This window comes from Protopterus annectens, chromosome 3.part1, assembly GCF_019279795.1.
Source record: "Protopterus annectens isolate FY-2018-M chromosome 3.part1, PAN1.0, whole genome shotgun sequence".
Lineage (NCBI taxonomy): Eukaryota > Metazoa > Chordata > Ceratodontiformes > Protopteridae > Protopterus > Protopterus annectens.
In genome coordinates, this window is record NC_056732.1 from 1,352,349,751 (window position 1) to 1,352,363,750 (window position 14,000).

The window sequence follows — 14,000 nt, forward strand, 5'->3', positions numbered from 1 at the left end:
GAAGGAAGAGTTTATCTGTGTAGCCGTCTGTCAGTCATATGGCCTGTTCTGACTACAGTCACTGATGCTTTCTAAGTACCCCGCTGGAGAACCTTCTTCTTTTCCTTATATTTCTCTACAGAAAATTGTACTTTTCATGTTATCTAAGAAGGGGAAATGTGACTGCAGTCAAAAGATCCCTTATAATGCTAAGCATTCAAAGTGTCTTTTTTGTCTAAGCTCTTAACATAACTACAAAGAATGTTCCACCTATCAGTCTATTTTGTTCCTAAGACAAACTGCAGTCATTTCACTTCCCTCAGACCTTACATTGAAAACAAATGTCTTAAAGCCTTGGCATGTGCTAGGATGTCTTATGAGTCATCTACCTTGGATAGCTCCCATCAGCCTAGGAAGAAAACTAAAAATCTGAAAGAAAATACAAAATCTGTGAAATCTCCTTCTTTTAGTCAGTCACAGTAGGACAACTCCACTGAGGCACTTGCTCAACCTTAGGGCTGTCCAACTACAGTACCTGTTTCCACTATCAGGACCCCTCAGGAGGCCAACATGGTGCAATCATGCAGCATGTCTGTACCAAATGACTGGATGATCAACTTCACCATGAAAGGAGAGCCAGGACTGATCCTTTCTGAGCATACTGAGGACATTTTTCAAATTTGTGATTGAGAGGATATCAGAGAACTGCTGATGGAGGTACATTAGGGTCTGCTCCTCCTCATACTGTTTCCTTAGATGTCCCTAAGAAAAGGAAACAGAAGACCAAGCGTGTTTCTCTTTCAACTACAACTGCTCCTAGGGACCCAGAGCAGGAGTAGTTTAATTTCTCCCAAGGGCATTTTAAAACCCTATTGGCTTTACAGTCCCCACAATTTTCTTCACCCTTTTTTCCACTCCTCATTAAAGATAGAAGGAGACCTCTTTTGAAGAAGAACTGCCTCAGAATCAGAATATGAAGCTAATAGTTAATGTTGATTGGGAGGATATATGAGGGATTGGAAGTGAAAATTAAAGTGGACGGGTTCCTTTCTGATAATTTCTGCTTGAGCAGAGGAGCCAGGCAAGGGTGCCCTATTTACCCTTTGTTATTTACATTATATTGAGAAATACTGGCACAGAAAATAAGAGACTCAGAAATTCAGGGCTGTAATTGGTATGGTAGTTCAGAAAAGCTGGCTTTATTTACAGCTGATATTATTTTATACATGACAAAACCAGAAAAGGACAGTTCAGTGTTGTGGAACATTTTGAGATAGTTTCATATCTTTTTGGGATACAAAATTAATGAAATGAAAACAAAGGCAATAGCTGTAAATAATTTACCCTTACTTGAAATGGTTCAGCAGTATCCATATTTATGGGATATGATAAAATGAAGAAGTTAGGAGTACAGACTAAAAATTATTCTGGTGTGGCAGCTAAAGATATGTGGTAAGAGACTAAACAAAAGATAATGCCAACAATAATAATACCAAAAATAAGAAACTGGAGCTCTGTTATATGGATAGTAAGATACAAGCATTTAAATGCTTTTAGTCCCTTTAGTCTTATACACACAGGTCAGGTATATTTTTATCAACCAGAGGAGAAGTTGTGTATAGCAATTAATAAAGAGCTGAAGGATTTTATCTGGGGGGGAAGATGGTAAGAGTCAAGTGTAATAAGCTTATTTTTCCAACAGAAGAAGGCAGATTGGTTTTACCTGATTTGAAGGGATATTTCAGAATTGCACAGTTAAGGCTCCTGTACATAGCACTGGAATTAGGATCTTTTGAAAAGGGTAGGAGCAAATTACTTAGAAAAAAAATGGGAACTGTGGGAACAATACATAGAGGAAAGGAATGAGTTTTAAAAGAAGGCAGGATTTGAATGAGATATGTAATGCCTGATTGACAATGACTGGATAGATTACAAGTGATGTATAATGTTTTCAATTAAAATTATGTCAATATGGTTTCTGATGTATAATGCTTGCAACTAAGATTCGTCAATGTGGTTTGCTTTCATTTATATAAATGTATGATTGACTATGTCATACGTGATAATTTAATAAAGACGTTTTTTCTTTAAATAAAAGAAATGATAATTTAAAAAAAGATATTTCTTGTTTAAAAAAGAGAAACAGTAATGATTTTGCAGAGAGAGAGAGAATGTACTGCTATTATCTCATGTTACCATATGCAAGATCAGAAAGCTTAGAACACTGTATTTTAAAACAGTTGTATAATTGTCTTTATTTAAATTTTAAGGGAAATAATAACATTAAATTAATTGTAATTTCTATGGCTGCTACAAGAACTGGTATCAGAAAACTTAAGGCAGGATGTCTGAGGAAGGTGAAGGTTGAAATGGGAAGAAACCTTCATTTGTAACACCATTTTCAACCTTGAGCCCCCTTTTCATTTTCCCCAAATGAGGCATGTTCATGACCAGTCCTTCCTCTTCCATCATTTAATCAGGATCTCTAATTCTTCTGAAACTGCAGCTGGCTGTAGATATTTAGCATATCATGCAGAGGATCATAGGAAGTTACTAGGCTAATGGCTATAGGGCCTTTACACATGCCTAGCCAACTTCTACCCTTATTTCCATGATCAACACCAATTGTCCCTGTCCAAAAGGGACACAGGTGGAACCCCAAGGATGAACTTACGGTTAGCTATCCAATCGTCCAGACTGTGTTTGAAGAGGGCCAATGAGGTGCTCTGTTTGACATGAAGTGGGAGTCCATTCCAAAGGTGTGGTAACCTCTGGGAGACAACTCTGTCCCTCCAGCAGGTTCTATTAGTGTCACATGCCAGGTTAAACATCTTTAGAGTGAATAACGCATATACCATTTGATTTGCGGATATGCAGCATTTCCAATAAAGTAAAAGACTGTCTTATATGCAAGGGATAGATCAACTCTGAGTAGTCTGTATGAAACAGAATAAAGTGAGAGTGATTTCAGATGATCTACATAGGACATATGCTGAAGACCTTGAATTTTGCTTGTGAGGAACCTCTGTGGTCTCTTCAATTGCTGCAGGTGTTTGGAAAAGTACATACCAAAAGGGGTATTGTACTCAATTATTGGCCTGATGAGGGAAGAGTACAGAGAGGTTATAACTTATTTTTTTATTGGATGCAATGCCCTTAATTATGAGATGAGCAATATAGAATGCCCTTCTTACCACTGTGGAGACATGGTGATCAAAGGTAAGGTTACTGTCAACCGGTGCGTCCAGGTCTCTCACCACTGAGTATGTACTTAGGGTGTTATTATTGATGTGATAGTTAGCAGGAACATCACTCTTACCAAAAGGGATGATAAGACATTTTTTTTGCATTGGGTTTAAGGCCATGACTTTGGCACCAATCATTTGTTTGTTTAAGACCCTCTTGTAGGATGTTGACATTGTTTGGAGATTCTATGACTGCTCCCAGTTTGCAACTATCAGCAAAATTTGTCAGCCACAGACCTTAAGTTTTAGCTTGTACTTCGGAGAAACAGTTTCCAAACAGTAGAGGTCCCAGGACCGATCCCTGTGGAACACCACTGGTTACAGGTCTGCTGTTGGAGGTGGATTCCCCTATTTTGACTATATGGGTTATATCAGTGAGCCAGTTAGTGACCCATCTAACAATATAAGGGTTGATACCTAAATGGGCGAGTTTGTCAATGATGACTGAGTGGGGGATAGTGTTAAAAGCCTTGGCTAATTCTAGCTAGGTAGTATGCACAGATTTTGCCTCATCCAGTGCCTTTGTGACTGTCTCAAAGAAGTCCACCAGGTTTAACAGGCATGATCACCCTTTGACAAATCCAAACTGAACAGGGTCAAGTGTTTGGAGATTACCTATATCTTTGTTTGATGATTTGCTCCATGGCCTTGTAGATAAGGCTAATCAGAGTAATAGGTCTATAGCTCCCGGGGTCAGTGGAAGCACCACCTTTGTGCAAAGGGATAATGGTGGCCATTTTCTATTCAGCTGGGATGAAATTGGAGCTTAGACTATAACTGAAAAGAGTACCCAGTGGTGTTGCTAATTCTTGTTTGAGCCCATGTAGGACACAACCTGGGATGTTATCAGGTCCCATTGATGCTGTATTTTTGGCCTTAGAGAGGGCATTTATGACATCTTTAGAGTTACAAGGTAGAGGACAGGTGGTAGGGATATCATGGGGTATGTGTGGTGGGGACAGGGAAGTGAAGTTTTCACAGAACCTGTCAGCTAACATTTTAGCCATGTCCACATGCTCAGTAAATATTGTATCATCAACTACCAGTTCGGCACGAATCTGGGCCTTTCCTTTTAGGTTACCGATGTAACTAAACAATGCCTTATGGTTGTCCTTAACTGAGGAATTTAATTTGGATTTGTAGTTTGCTTTGGAGGCCTTCACAATAAGTCTTTATTTGCTTATTTAAACTGAGAAGGGAGTCTTTCCAATTTAGAGTTCGCTCCGTTACTCTTAGACACTAATTTCTTCCTCTTATTTTAAAGCCTGTCAATGGCAGTTGCCCACCAGGCAGGTTTGCTCTTCCTCGAGGAGCTTGTTTTGGTCCTATCAGGTACGGCCAAGTCAATGCAGTTATACAGGTGTTTGTATAAAGCACTGGTGTAGAACTCAGCATAGTTGCCAGTTCCATCTGAGGGGGAAGGTGTAGTAAAGCTATATAATCTGGTTTGGAGACGTTTTTTAGTTTAGTTGGTGCTTGGGGGGCAGGTGTGACAGTTACTTCGAATGAGACTGATTTCTGGTCAGATCTCACTAGGGAAGACCTCATAGTGGAGGGTACTACAGTAGTCCCACATATTGGTAAGCACCAGATCCAGGATGTTAGCACCCCTTGTGGGGGGTGTCAACCAGCTGGTCCAGGGCATTGGAGTTAATGAAGTTGAGGAACCTTTGGGCAAGTGAGTTTGAGCACAAGTAATTTACCCAGTCAATGGATGGGTAGTTAAAGTCATCCAAAACCAGAGTGTTAGGATGTATCTTGATAGATTCAAGTAGCAGAGTGGGTGTTCTCACTCATGGAGGTGGTCCTGTAGCATGATTGTAAGTGAGATGAAAACATTTACCTTCCCAGTCCTCCAGGTAAGAGGCTTCCTCTGCTTCTATCTCAGGTGATACATCATCAATCAAGTTCCCCTCTTTCATAACTCGGGTTATTTCTTTCAGCTGACTGAGTAACTTCTCCTCCTGGTCTGAGGTAACACTTGTAACTCTGTGTTTCAAAAAGAGAGAAACAAAAATGTAAAACATTTGATACAGAAATAATACAAAGCATAAATAAAAACAGTTTTAGCAGCAAACAGTAGCCTAGGTCACCAAAAATGAGAGTTGCTGATTGTTTACAAATAATGGACTGCAAAGTTATTCTGAGTTATGTGTTTTATCTTAAAGTTAGAATAACCTTGTATAAGACCAAGATTCGCTTATCTCAACTCCAGGATTGCTGCTACCTACCAAACTGTTATGTGCATGAAAAAGATTGATACATGTACAGACTGGGTGCAGCAATCTATGAACTAACTAGCAGGCAAAGCAGCACAAACCTAGGATTATGCTGTTTTTTTGTTTTTTGTTTTTAGGTGGTGGGAGCAACTTGCCAAAACACCATTTTGATGAGTTTGCTCTCATTCATAGAAGTGGTATGTTATTTAAATATGGGGGAGCATTGCCTCAAACTGGTGGAAGGGGGCAACACTCCTCTACAAAACTCCTGGAAATACCACTTTATGGTAGCAAACTTGAAAAATCAGTACTTTTACGAGTCAGCTCCTGATAAAATAGACTATATCCCACTGAAGCACATATCTGGAACATATTAGCAACTAATATTTATGCAACTGTGTTGTCTAAGCAAAAATGCATAAGAAATAGTGACAGTGCTATCTCTTGTATGCAGTAGCCATCTCTGTTTATGAAAATAGCAAAATTAAGCTGAAAAAAGGACAAAACACTGTACAATAGGCGAGGATAAACATTATACCAATGAAGATGGTGGACTAGATGCTGGCTGTGAGAAAAAATAGCACATAAAAGGACTCTAGAAGTCAAAGTCTATAAAAAAGACATTCAGAATTATTTATTTTATAGTGCCATTTTGATTTATAGTACATTTTCAGGTAGTGTGCAGTCTTTTTCAAGGTAATAGTTATGATGGTAAATTATGAAGGAAAGTCATAAATTGTCACATACTACAAAAAATTGTATACTGAGAGTTTACAGGTAGTGAAAAACAATGCACATTCAAAACACACTAGAGACAGAATTTTTTTGCTGGGATTCAGAAAAGAATATATGTGTTCACATAAACTGCAGTAGTCAAAAGCTGCAGTTTATGCAATCATGTAAAATGCGATTCAGATACAAGATTTGCCACAACAAGGAAGGCCTTATTATCAGTTAATTTGCATGTCTCTGAATTGGGTGTAATTACTGCCAGTGCTAAACAGCACATAATTACTACTGGTGTTATCATGTTGACGCAGGTACCCTCTTCATTCACTTTCCCACCCATATGCAGACATTCAAATACACACACACACACACACACACACAGACACACACACACACACACACACACACACACACACACACACACACACACACACACACACAAACATACTCACGTACAATCATCCAGGGCCACTCATACCCCTATGGACACAACTATAATTGGGGGAATTGCATTTTTGGCTTGCCATACTAATATATGCAGCTGAGCCATTCTCTGAATTGTTTGGCTGTATAACTCCCTTCCCATAGGCATTTCCTGGGGTCAGCACATGGCTAATTAGCATAAGCTACTCCTCCAGGATGCCTCATTAGCATTTAGCATGGCTGTGGAAATAACCCACTGCAGTGATTCTGCCAACTATGTAGAATCACTGCAGTAGGCCTGTCCCTGAATCAGAAAGGGTGTCCTGCAGTGGCTGCCCACCCATGTTAGGGCTTACCACTAGAGATAGCCCTTTCTGAATCCCAGCGTTTATCTCAATGCACATTATTTGCCATGGCAAAAGATAAAATAAAAACAAACACAAAATCTTACAGTTCAGGTTCCTACATTCAGCAAATATTTCAGAGAGCCTCTGGCAAAAATTAAGTCCTCCCCCACTTAAATCCTCAGATATCTTTCCTGACCATGTTACATTGTTTTCAGTAAATCTTACAGCTGGCAACGTCTGCGAGTTTTTATTCTTGATGAAATTCTCCCTCTCCCATGAGAGGCAAACATCTAAAGTACTCTCTGGATGGCAACCACCAAGAGTTCCTATACTTAGTAAAAGTTACTCATTCACCTCTAAGAAGCAAACATCTTTTCTGTGTTGTGCTGGAGGCCTTTCTTTTCACTGATGTTTTACTTGTGTCTCAAATCAGTTCAGACTGCTGCATGTTCTCTACTGTTGCACACTTTATCTGCTGTATACATAGCAGCTCAAATTAAATTAAAGAAAACTGGTACTCTGACAGTAATATAGCACTTTTACAATAAAATAACATTTTCATTATGCCATAATGACCTTCATGTCCCTGCACTAAACTCCCAGTTTTACTTTGTTTAGAATGGTTCAAGGGACCTGGATAAGACATCCACAGTGGTATTCATGTTACATGTTCCAACTAGCTCTTGGTCAAGTCTAGAAAGGTCAGGAAACATTGCTTTGTCTAGTTTGTCTATGAGCGTGCATATACCCTGCACACTGAACAAGTGTTAAATGTGGATACTTCAGTTATTTTCTGCAAATTATTACAAAGTCTTACAAAGCCACCTAGCTTTGGAGACCAACACAATGGGATGATTATATTCACTTTAAGACTCCTCACTATCTCCCAGTTAAAGTGGCTTTATGAGTTCTTCACTTACTGGTTGTCTTTGAACACTGGTGACCTATATGGTTTTAGGTCTACCTCCTCTCATAGTGCAGCTTCAATATAATGCTGAATTAAATTTGTGATATCAAGTAGCTCAGTAAAAGAAATCCTTTCTTAGTAATAATTCTCTCTCTCTTTTCATGTTTCTGTGTTTTAAAGTTTTATTTAGTTCAAAAACAAATATAATTTTCTGGTACCATACTATTGATATCTGTCTCAACTTCTAGGCTGACTATAGAAGCTTCAGTTTCCCTCCATGATTTTAACACATTTACATGATATAGCTGTTCTAATCTTCTTCTAGTTTCTCTTATTTTTAGTTCACTTTATTTTCTCTGTCACCTCAAAAAATCCCTTGCCACCTTGTTAGGAATTTATTCTCAGCACTTGTCCTCTTTTAAACTGCCTAAGTCTGGCATTCATGTTTTTTGAACAAGAAACATCTTTATTAAATTATCAGGTATGACATGTGCAATCTTACATTTATATAAATGAAAATAAACCATACCGATACAACCGAAGTTGCAAACATTACACATTGCAAACCATGCCACACAACTGTAGCTGAAAACATTATACATCACTTATAATATATCCAGTCACTGTCAGTCAAACATTAAATAACTTATTCAGATCCTGCCTTCTTTTAAACCTTGTTCCTCCTCTGCATGTATTGATCCCACAATTCCTATTTTTTCCTATGTGATTTGCTCCTACCCTTTTCTAAAGATCCCGATTCCAGTTGTTTTATCTCTGTTACTATGTTCGCTACTTCTAGTAAAATTGGCTTAGACTTTGATTTCCACTTTCTAGTAATTGCTTTTTTGGTAGCCACCATAATTAGACTCAAGGTCTTACTATGTCTAGGCAATTCCAATTCTGTATCACAGCTCAAAAAAATAATTTCCTTAGTTACACCAATTTTCTCAACCAGTATCTCCAACCAAGCAGTCTGCAGTGAATCTTTAAAGTCTGCCAAATCAATAGACTCCCAGAAAATATGTTTCCAGCTTCCTGTTTCTTCTCCATCACACCTTCAACATTTGCTGTCTACCTGCGGAAAGATTCTTTGGAGTCTACTTGGGGTATAAAAATACAGATGTAAATACTTTCAAGCAAAGATCCTAAATCTTCTAGACTTTGTTGCATACTTGGAAGACATACATATATCCCCACATTGTTTCTTTGTGAATTGCCTATCCACTCTCTCTTCCAAATCCTTTCTAACCTCCTCTGATTGATTCTTACAATTGTCATGCAGTATTTTATATGGGCTACTAATTATTCTGTTTTTAATGGCAGCTTCTGTTCTAGAGGCCACTAAAAACTCTACCAGTGCTGGTCTTTTGTTTAGGACACCCCTATTTCTTTCTCTTTTCCTATACACTGACATCAATTCTCAATAGGGAAGGCAATTGCTAACCTGCAGTCCAAACAAATTCTTGGCATCTTTCCATTCTATTACCTTTCCCTCTCTAATTATTTGCTCCCAATACCTTGGATCCTTTGCCAGTTTTCTCCAATAAATTCCAGCCTCATCTTGCCTATTGTCTGCATCCCTAATTGCAGTCATCCCTAACAGCAGAATCTTCTTTCTCCATTCCCGTGCTGGCTTAATTCTTGCAATACTTTCTGCTACTTTATGAATATAATATTCTGTATGATTACTGTTATTCTCCTTAAAAGTCTGCATCCAAAATCCCAGTCTCTCTCTGTTTCTTGAGCTTCCCCGTTTCATCATCTCTTTCCACTTTGAATGATAGTTTTCTGCTATGTATAACAGCCTTAACTGTGTTGGTCTGAAATACCTATTCAAATTGGGTAATCCCAGTCAACCTTGTTCTAGTGGAAGAATAAGCTTATTCCACTTGACTCTTACCATCTTCCCCTCCCAGATATATTCCTTCAGCTTTTTATTAATTACTATCCACATCTCCTCTGGTTGATAAAAGTATGCCTGACCTGTGTATAAGACTAAAGGGACAAAAAAACATTTTAACTGCCTGTATCTTACTATCCATATCCATATAACAGAGCTTCCATTTTCTTAGTTTTTGTATTATTTTTGGTTTAGCCTCTTCCCACATATCCTTAGCTGCCATGCCAGAATAATTTTTAAACCATACTCCTAAAAGTTATGTACGTACCATAACATTCCATGTTTGTAGTCCATCTCGCCTACATTCTTACTGGATGGGTTCAGAGCAAATCCTCGGCTCCGACTCGGCCGATACTAAAGCTTGAGAGCTTTTACTGGCTTGTGGCTATCCCTTATCCCATGGTGCTTCATGGCAATTCCCCAGATCTTGTTTGCAAGAAAGTAACTACATACATAATAGTAATTATACTATCAATAACTATGTACATACAAACAAAGGAACTTTGATATACTATCTATGCCATGTGGATAGACCACTACAACAAGATCAGACAGCATAATGGATAGTCCACCAGTTCCTCCAGGATACAGGAAGGGGGGAAGGAGGGTGGGACGCAAGAATATAAACGAGATGGACTACAAACATGGAACGTTATTGTAAGTACATAACTTCTTTATGTTATGTAGTCCTATCTTGCCGTAATTCTTGCTGGATGGGACAGCGTCCCCAGCACCTTTATCTCAGGTGGCTCAAGCAAAGAGACTCTTCAGCACAGTGGACCCAAAGGATGACCTGTCCCGGGAGGCCAAATCCAATTTGTAATGAGTGACAAAGTTATGAGGTCTTGCCCAAGTAGCTGCTGCACAAATGGTATCAACTGGGAGTTTTGATCTGAAGGCATATGAAGCTGATACTGCTATAGTCTTTTACTTTGGCAGGTAGTTGTTTCCCAGCATTTTTGTAAGCAAATGAGATGCAGACTGAAAGCCTTTTAGACAGAGTGACCTTGGAGATAGGCAAGCCTTTGTTTTTGTCTGAGAAGGAAACAAACAATTGATCCATTTTCTGAAAATCTTTAGTCCTGTGCAGGTAAAATCGGATAATTCTGTGGACATCTAACTGGTGTAGTCTGTATTCTGATTTATTACTGTAATTTGGGAAGAATACTGGTAATTTAATAGTTGTGTTTAGATTATGTTCCGAACATACCTTAGGGAGAAAGAAAGGATTAGTTCTTAGGGAGACTCTATCCTTGTGGAATATAATATCAGGAGGACGAATGGTCAGGGCTTGCAATTCTGAAACCCTCCTAGCTGATGTTATAGCAACTAAGAACAATGTCTTCCAAGACAACAATTTCAAGTCAGATGAAGAAGATGGTTCAAAAGGTGGAGAAATAAATGAGGTCAGAACTAAATTCAAGTCCCAGGGCTCCAGAGGTTGCCTGAATGGAGGTCTGAGGAGGAGAACTCCTTTCAAAAAGGTTTTGCATAAAGAGTGGGACATAATTGGATTTCCCATGTTCCCAAAATGATAATTAGAGATGGCAGCTAATTGGACTCTAATGGTAGCAGCTGCAGCTCCTTCTTGAAAAACAGATGCAAAGAAGGACAGGATAGACCCTATGGGAGCTATGTATGGATCTATGCCTTGCTTAGCTGCCCAAATGGAAAACCTTTTCTATAATTTCCTAGTGGAAGGTTTTTGCGAGGAAATGAGAATGTGTTTAATGGTAGGAGAAAAGGAAATACACCTGGCTATTCTTGGACCCATACTCTGGAACAGGCTACCCATCTATGTCAAGCAAAGTTCTTCATTAGCACTCTTCAGGAAAAATCTTGATGAGTGGATGGGAAATAGGAAATACACCCAGGGGATCACTTCTGTGTCTCTGCTCGACAGTGGCATAGGAAAATAACTTTCTTGGGTGGCGTAAGTCAGAGAACCTTATTGGCTAGGCTTACGTAGGCCCTTGGGCCGATAGCCTAGTACCTACCAATGAACCTATGAACAGTGATGCTGTCAATTTCAGGGTTTGGATGGTAGGATGGAACTGTCCTGACTGATGAATCAGAAGGTCTGGAGATGGTATCAGAATTCATGGTTCCTCCAAGAGATAGGGTCACAGGAAGGGGAACCAGACTTGGTGAGGCCAGTAAGAAGCAAAGAGGATCAGGGTACTCTCCAACAGTTTTGCTTTCTGAATCAATTTTGGTATGAGAGGAAAGGGTGGAAAAGTATAAAGAAGTCTCGGAGGCCAATTGTGGACCAGAGAATCCCTGGGTGACATCCCCAGATGGGGAATGAGGGCAAAGTAGTTGCTGCATTTGATGTTCATGTATGTAGCGAATAGGTCGCAGCAAGGTTGGCCCCATTTGCGGAAAATCTCTTCTGCAACTTCTGTGTTCAGGGACCACTAATGAGGCATCAGAATTGCTCAGCTCAGTTTGTCTGCTATCACATTGGACTTCCCCGGAATGTGCGTTGCTACAAGAAAGCATTGAGTGTCCATCGCCCATTTCATACTTTTAGTGCCTCTCGACAAAGTGGGTAAGACTTGGTTCCCCCTTGCTTGTTTATGTACCACACTACAGACATGTTGTCTGATCGAATTGCAATTGTCCCGGTGGGAAGAGAACTGTGAAGTGCTTGCAAGGCATATAGCACTGCTCTCCTCTCCTCTCCAGAACATTTATATGCAAGTGGTTCTCGTGATCCTGCCAGATACCTTGGGCCGTCATTCCCAGATAATGCCCCCCCCCCCCCACCCTCCATGGTCAAGACTGCATTTTGTTGAGGGAGAGCAACGGGATGACCTAGATGAAGCTGATCTGTATGTAACCACCATGTTAGATGCCTCTTGCAGGAGTTTGTCATGAGTATTTGGTGGGACAAGGATAGATCCTGCATTGACCACTGGGCAAATAGTAGCCAGTGAAGTACTCTCATGTGTAGATGGGCTAGGAGAACTAAAAGAATGGTGGATGCCATAGTTCCTAGAAGTTGAAAAACTATTCTGGCCTGTACTTTGTCTTTTTTCAGCAAAAATCTGACTTGGTTGTGCAACGATTCTGTCCTTTCTGGTGTCAGTTTTGCTGTCATGGTGGCTGAGTCTATGTCTGAGCCTAAGAAGATGATGCACTGCGATGGAGATAAGGTGGATTTTTTTAGATTTATTGTAATCCCTAATCTGGCGCACAAGGATAGAGTCTCACCCCTGGCTCAGACTAGTTGGTGCTTTGTGGTAGCAGTGAGGAGCCAGTCATCTAAGTACGGAAATACCTGGAATTCCTGATATTTCCGGTGAGCCGTGACCACTGCCATACATTTGGTGAATACTCTGGGAGCTGTAGTGAGGCCAAAGGGCAGTGTTCAAAATTGAAAATGACTGGCTCCCAGCCAAAAATGTAGATATCTTCTGGAGCACCTGTCCATTTTGATATGGTGGTACACTTCCTGAAGATCTATGGAGCACATCCAATTGTCTTTTTCGATAAACGGAAAAATTGACTGCAGAGTGATCATACAGAACTTTGATTTTTTTACAGACTTGTTTAGCTTGCTGAGATTTAGAATTGATCTCCAGTCCCCAGTCTTTTTTGGAACTAAAAAGAATCGTGAGTAAATTCCGGATCCTATTTGCTCTGCGAGGACTTCTTGGATGACTCTTTTTTGAAGTAACGAGATGACCTCTGATGTTGCATGGTCTAACTGAATGGGTGGCACATCTGGTAAAGACTGATTTACAGGGGGATCGGAAACAAAGGGAATGAGGTAACCTCTGGAAATTGTATTTTGTACCCATCGAGCTTGGGAAATTTGTAGCCAGATGCTTGGGTACAGTGAGAGACAACCCCCGACTGCCTCTAGAGATGGACAGTCGGGCAACCCCTCAGGGGGGATGAAAGGGACGATCAGAGAAAGCATCTCTATCATCCTGGTGTTGCAGATCCCCTCTGCCACAAGCATGGCGTCTTCCATTATATCCTCCCCCTCTGCCTCTAGGGCAGGGCTGACCTTGTGCCTGAGGGAAACCTTTTTGGGATTTATGGAACCACATTTTCCCTCCTGTTTGACCCTTGGGATAGGGTCTAGAAGGGAGGGAGAAACGGACTACGACAGCAGATAAGGTTTTCACTTCCTGCTCACACCTGGTCAAAGTCTCTTTTACCTGAGGTCCAAAAAGAGTTGAACCATCAAAGGGGACGTTGGTAAAGGAAGACATAAAGGATTCCATAAAATTGCATAGA

At 40.0% G+C, this 14,000-nt stretch overlaps 1 protein-coding gene across 1 annotated transcript in view; it reads right to left on the reverse strand.

The window, feature by feature from the left end:
* RIC3 (RIC3 acetylcholine receptor chaperone) overlaps positions 1 to 14,000 on the reverse strand; it is a 193,704-nt gene that overhangs the window by 16,795 nt on the left and 162,909 nt on the right. Inside the window, exon 6 of the mRNA XM_044067384.1 lies at positions 5,068 to 5,213. Coding sequence (XP_043923319.1) covers positions 5,068 to 5,213 — 146 coding nt within the window. The remainder of the gene's footprint in view (positions 1 to 5,067; positions 5,214 to 14,000) is intronic.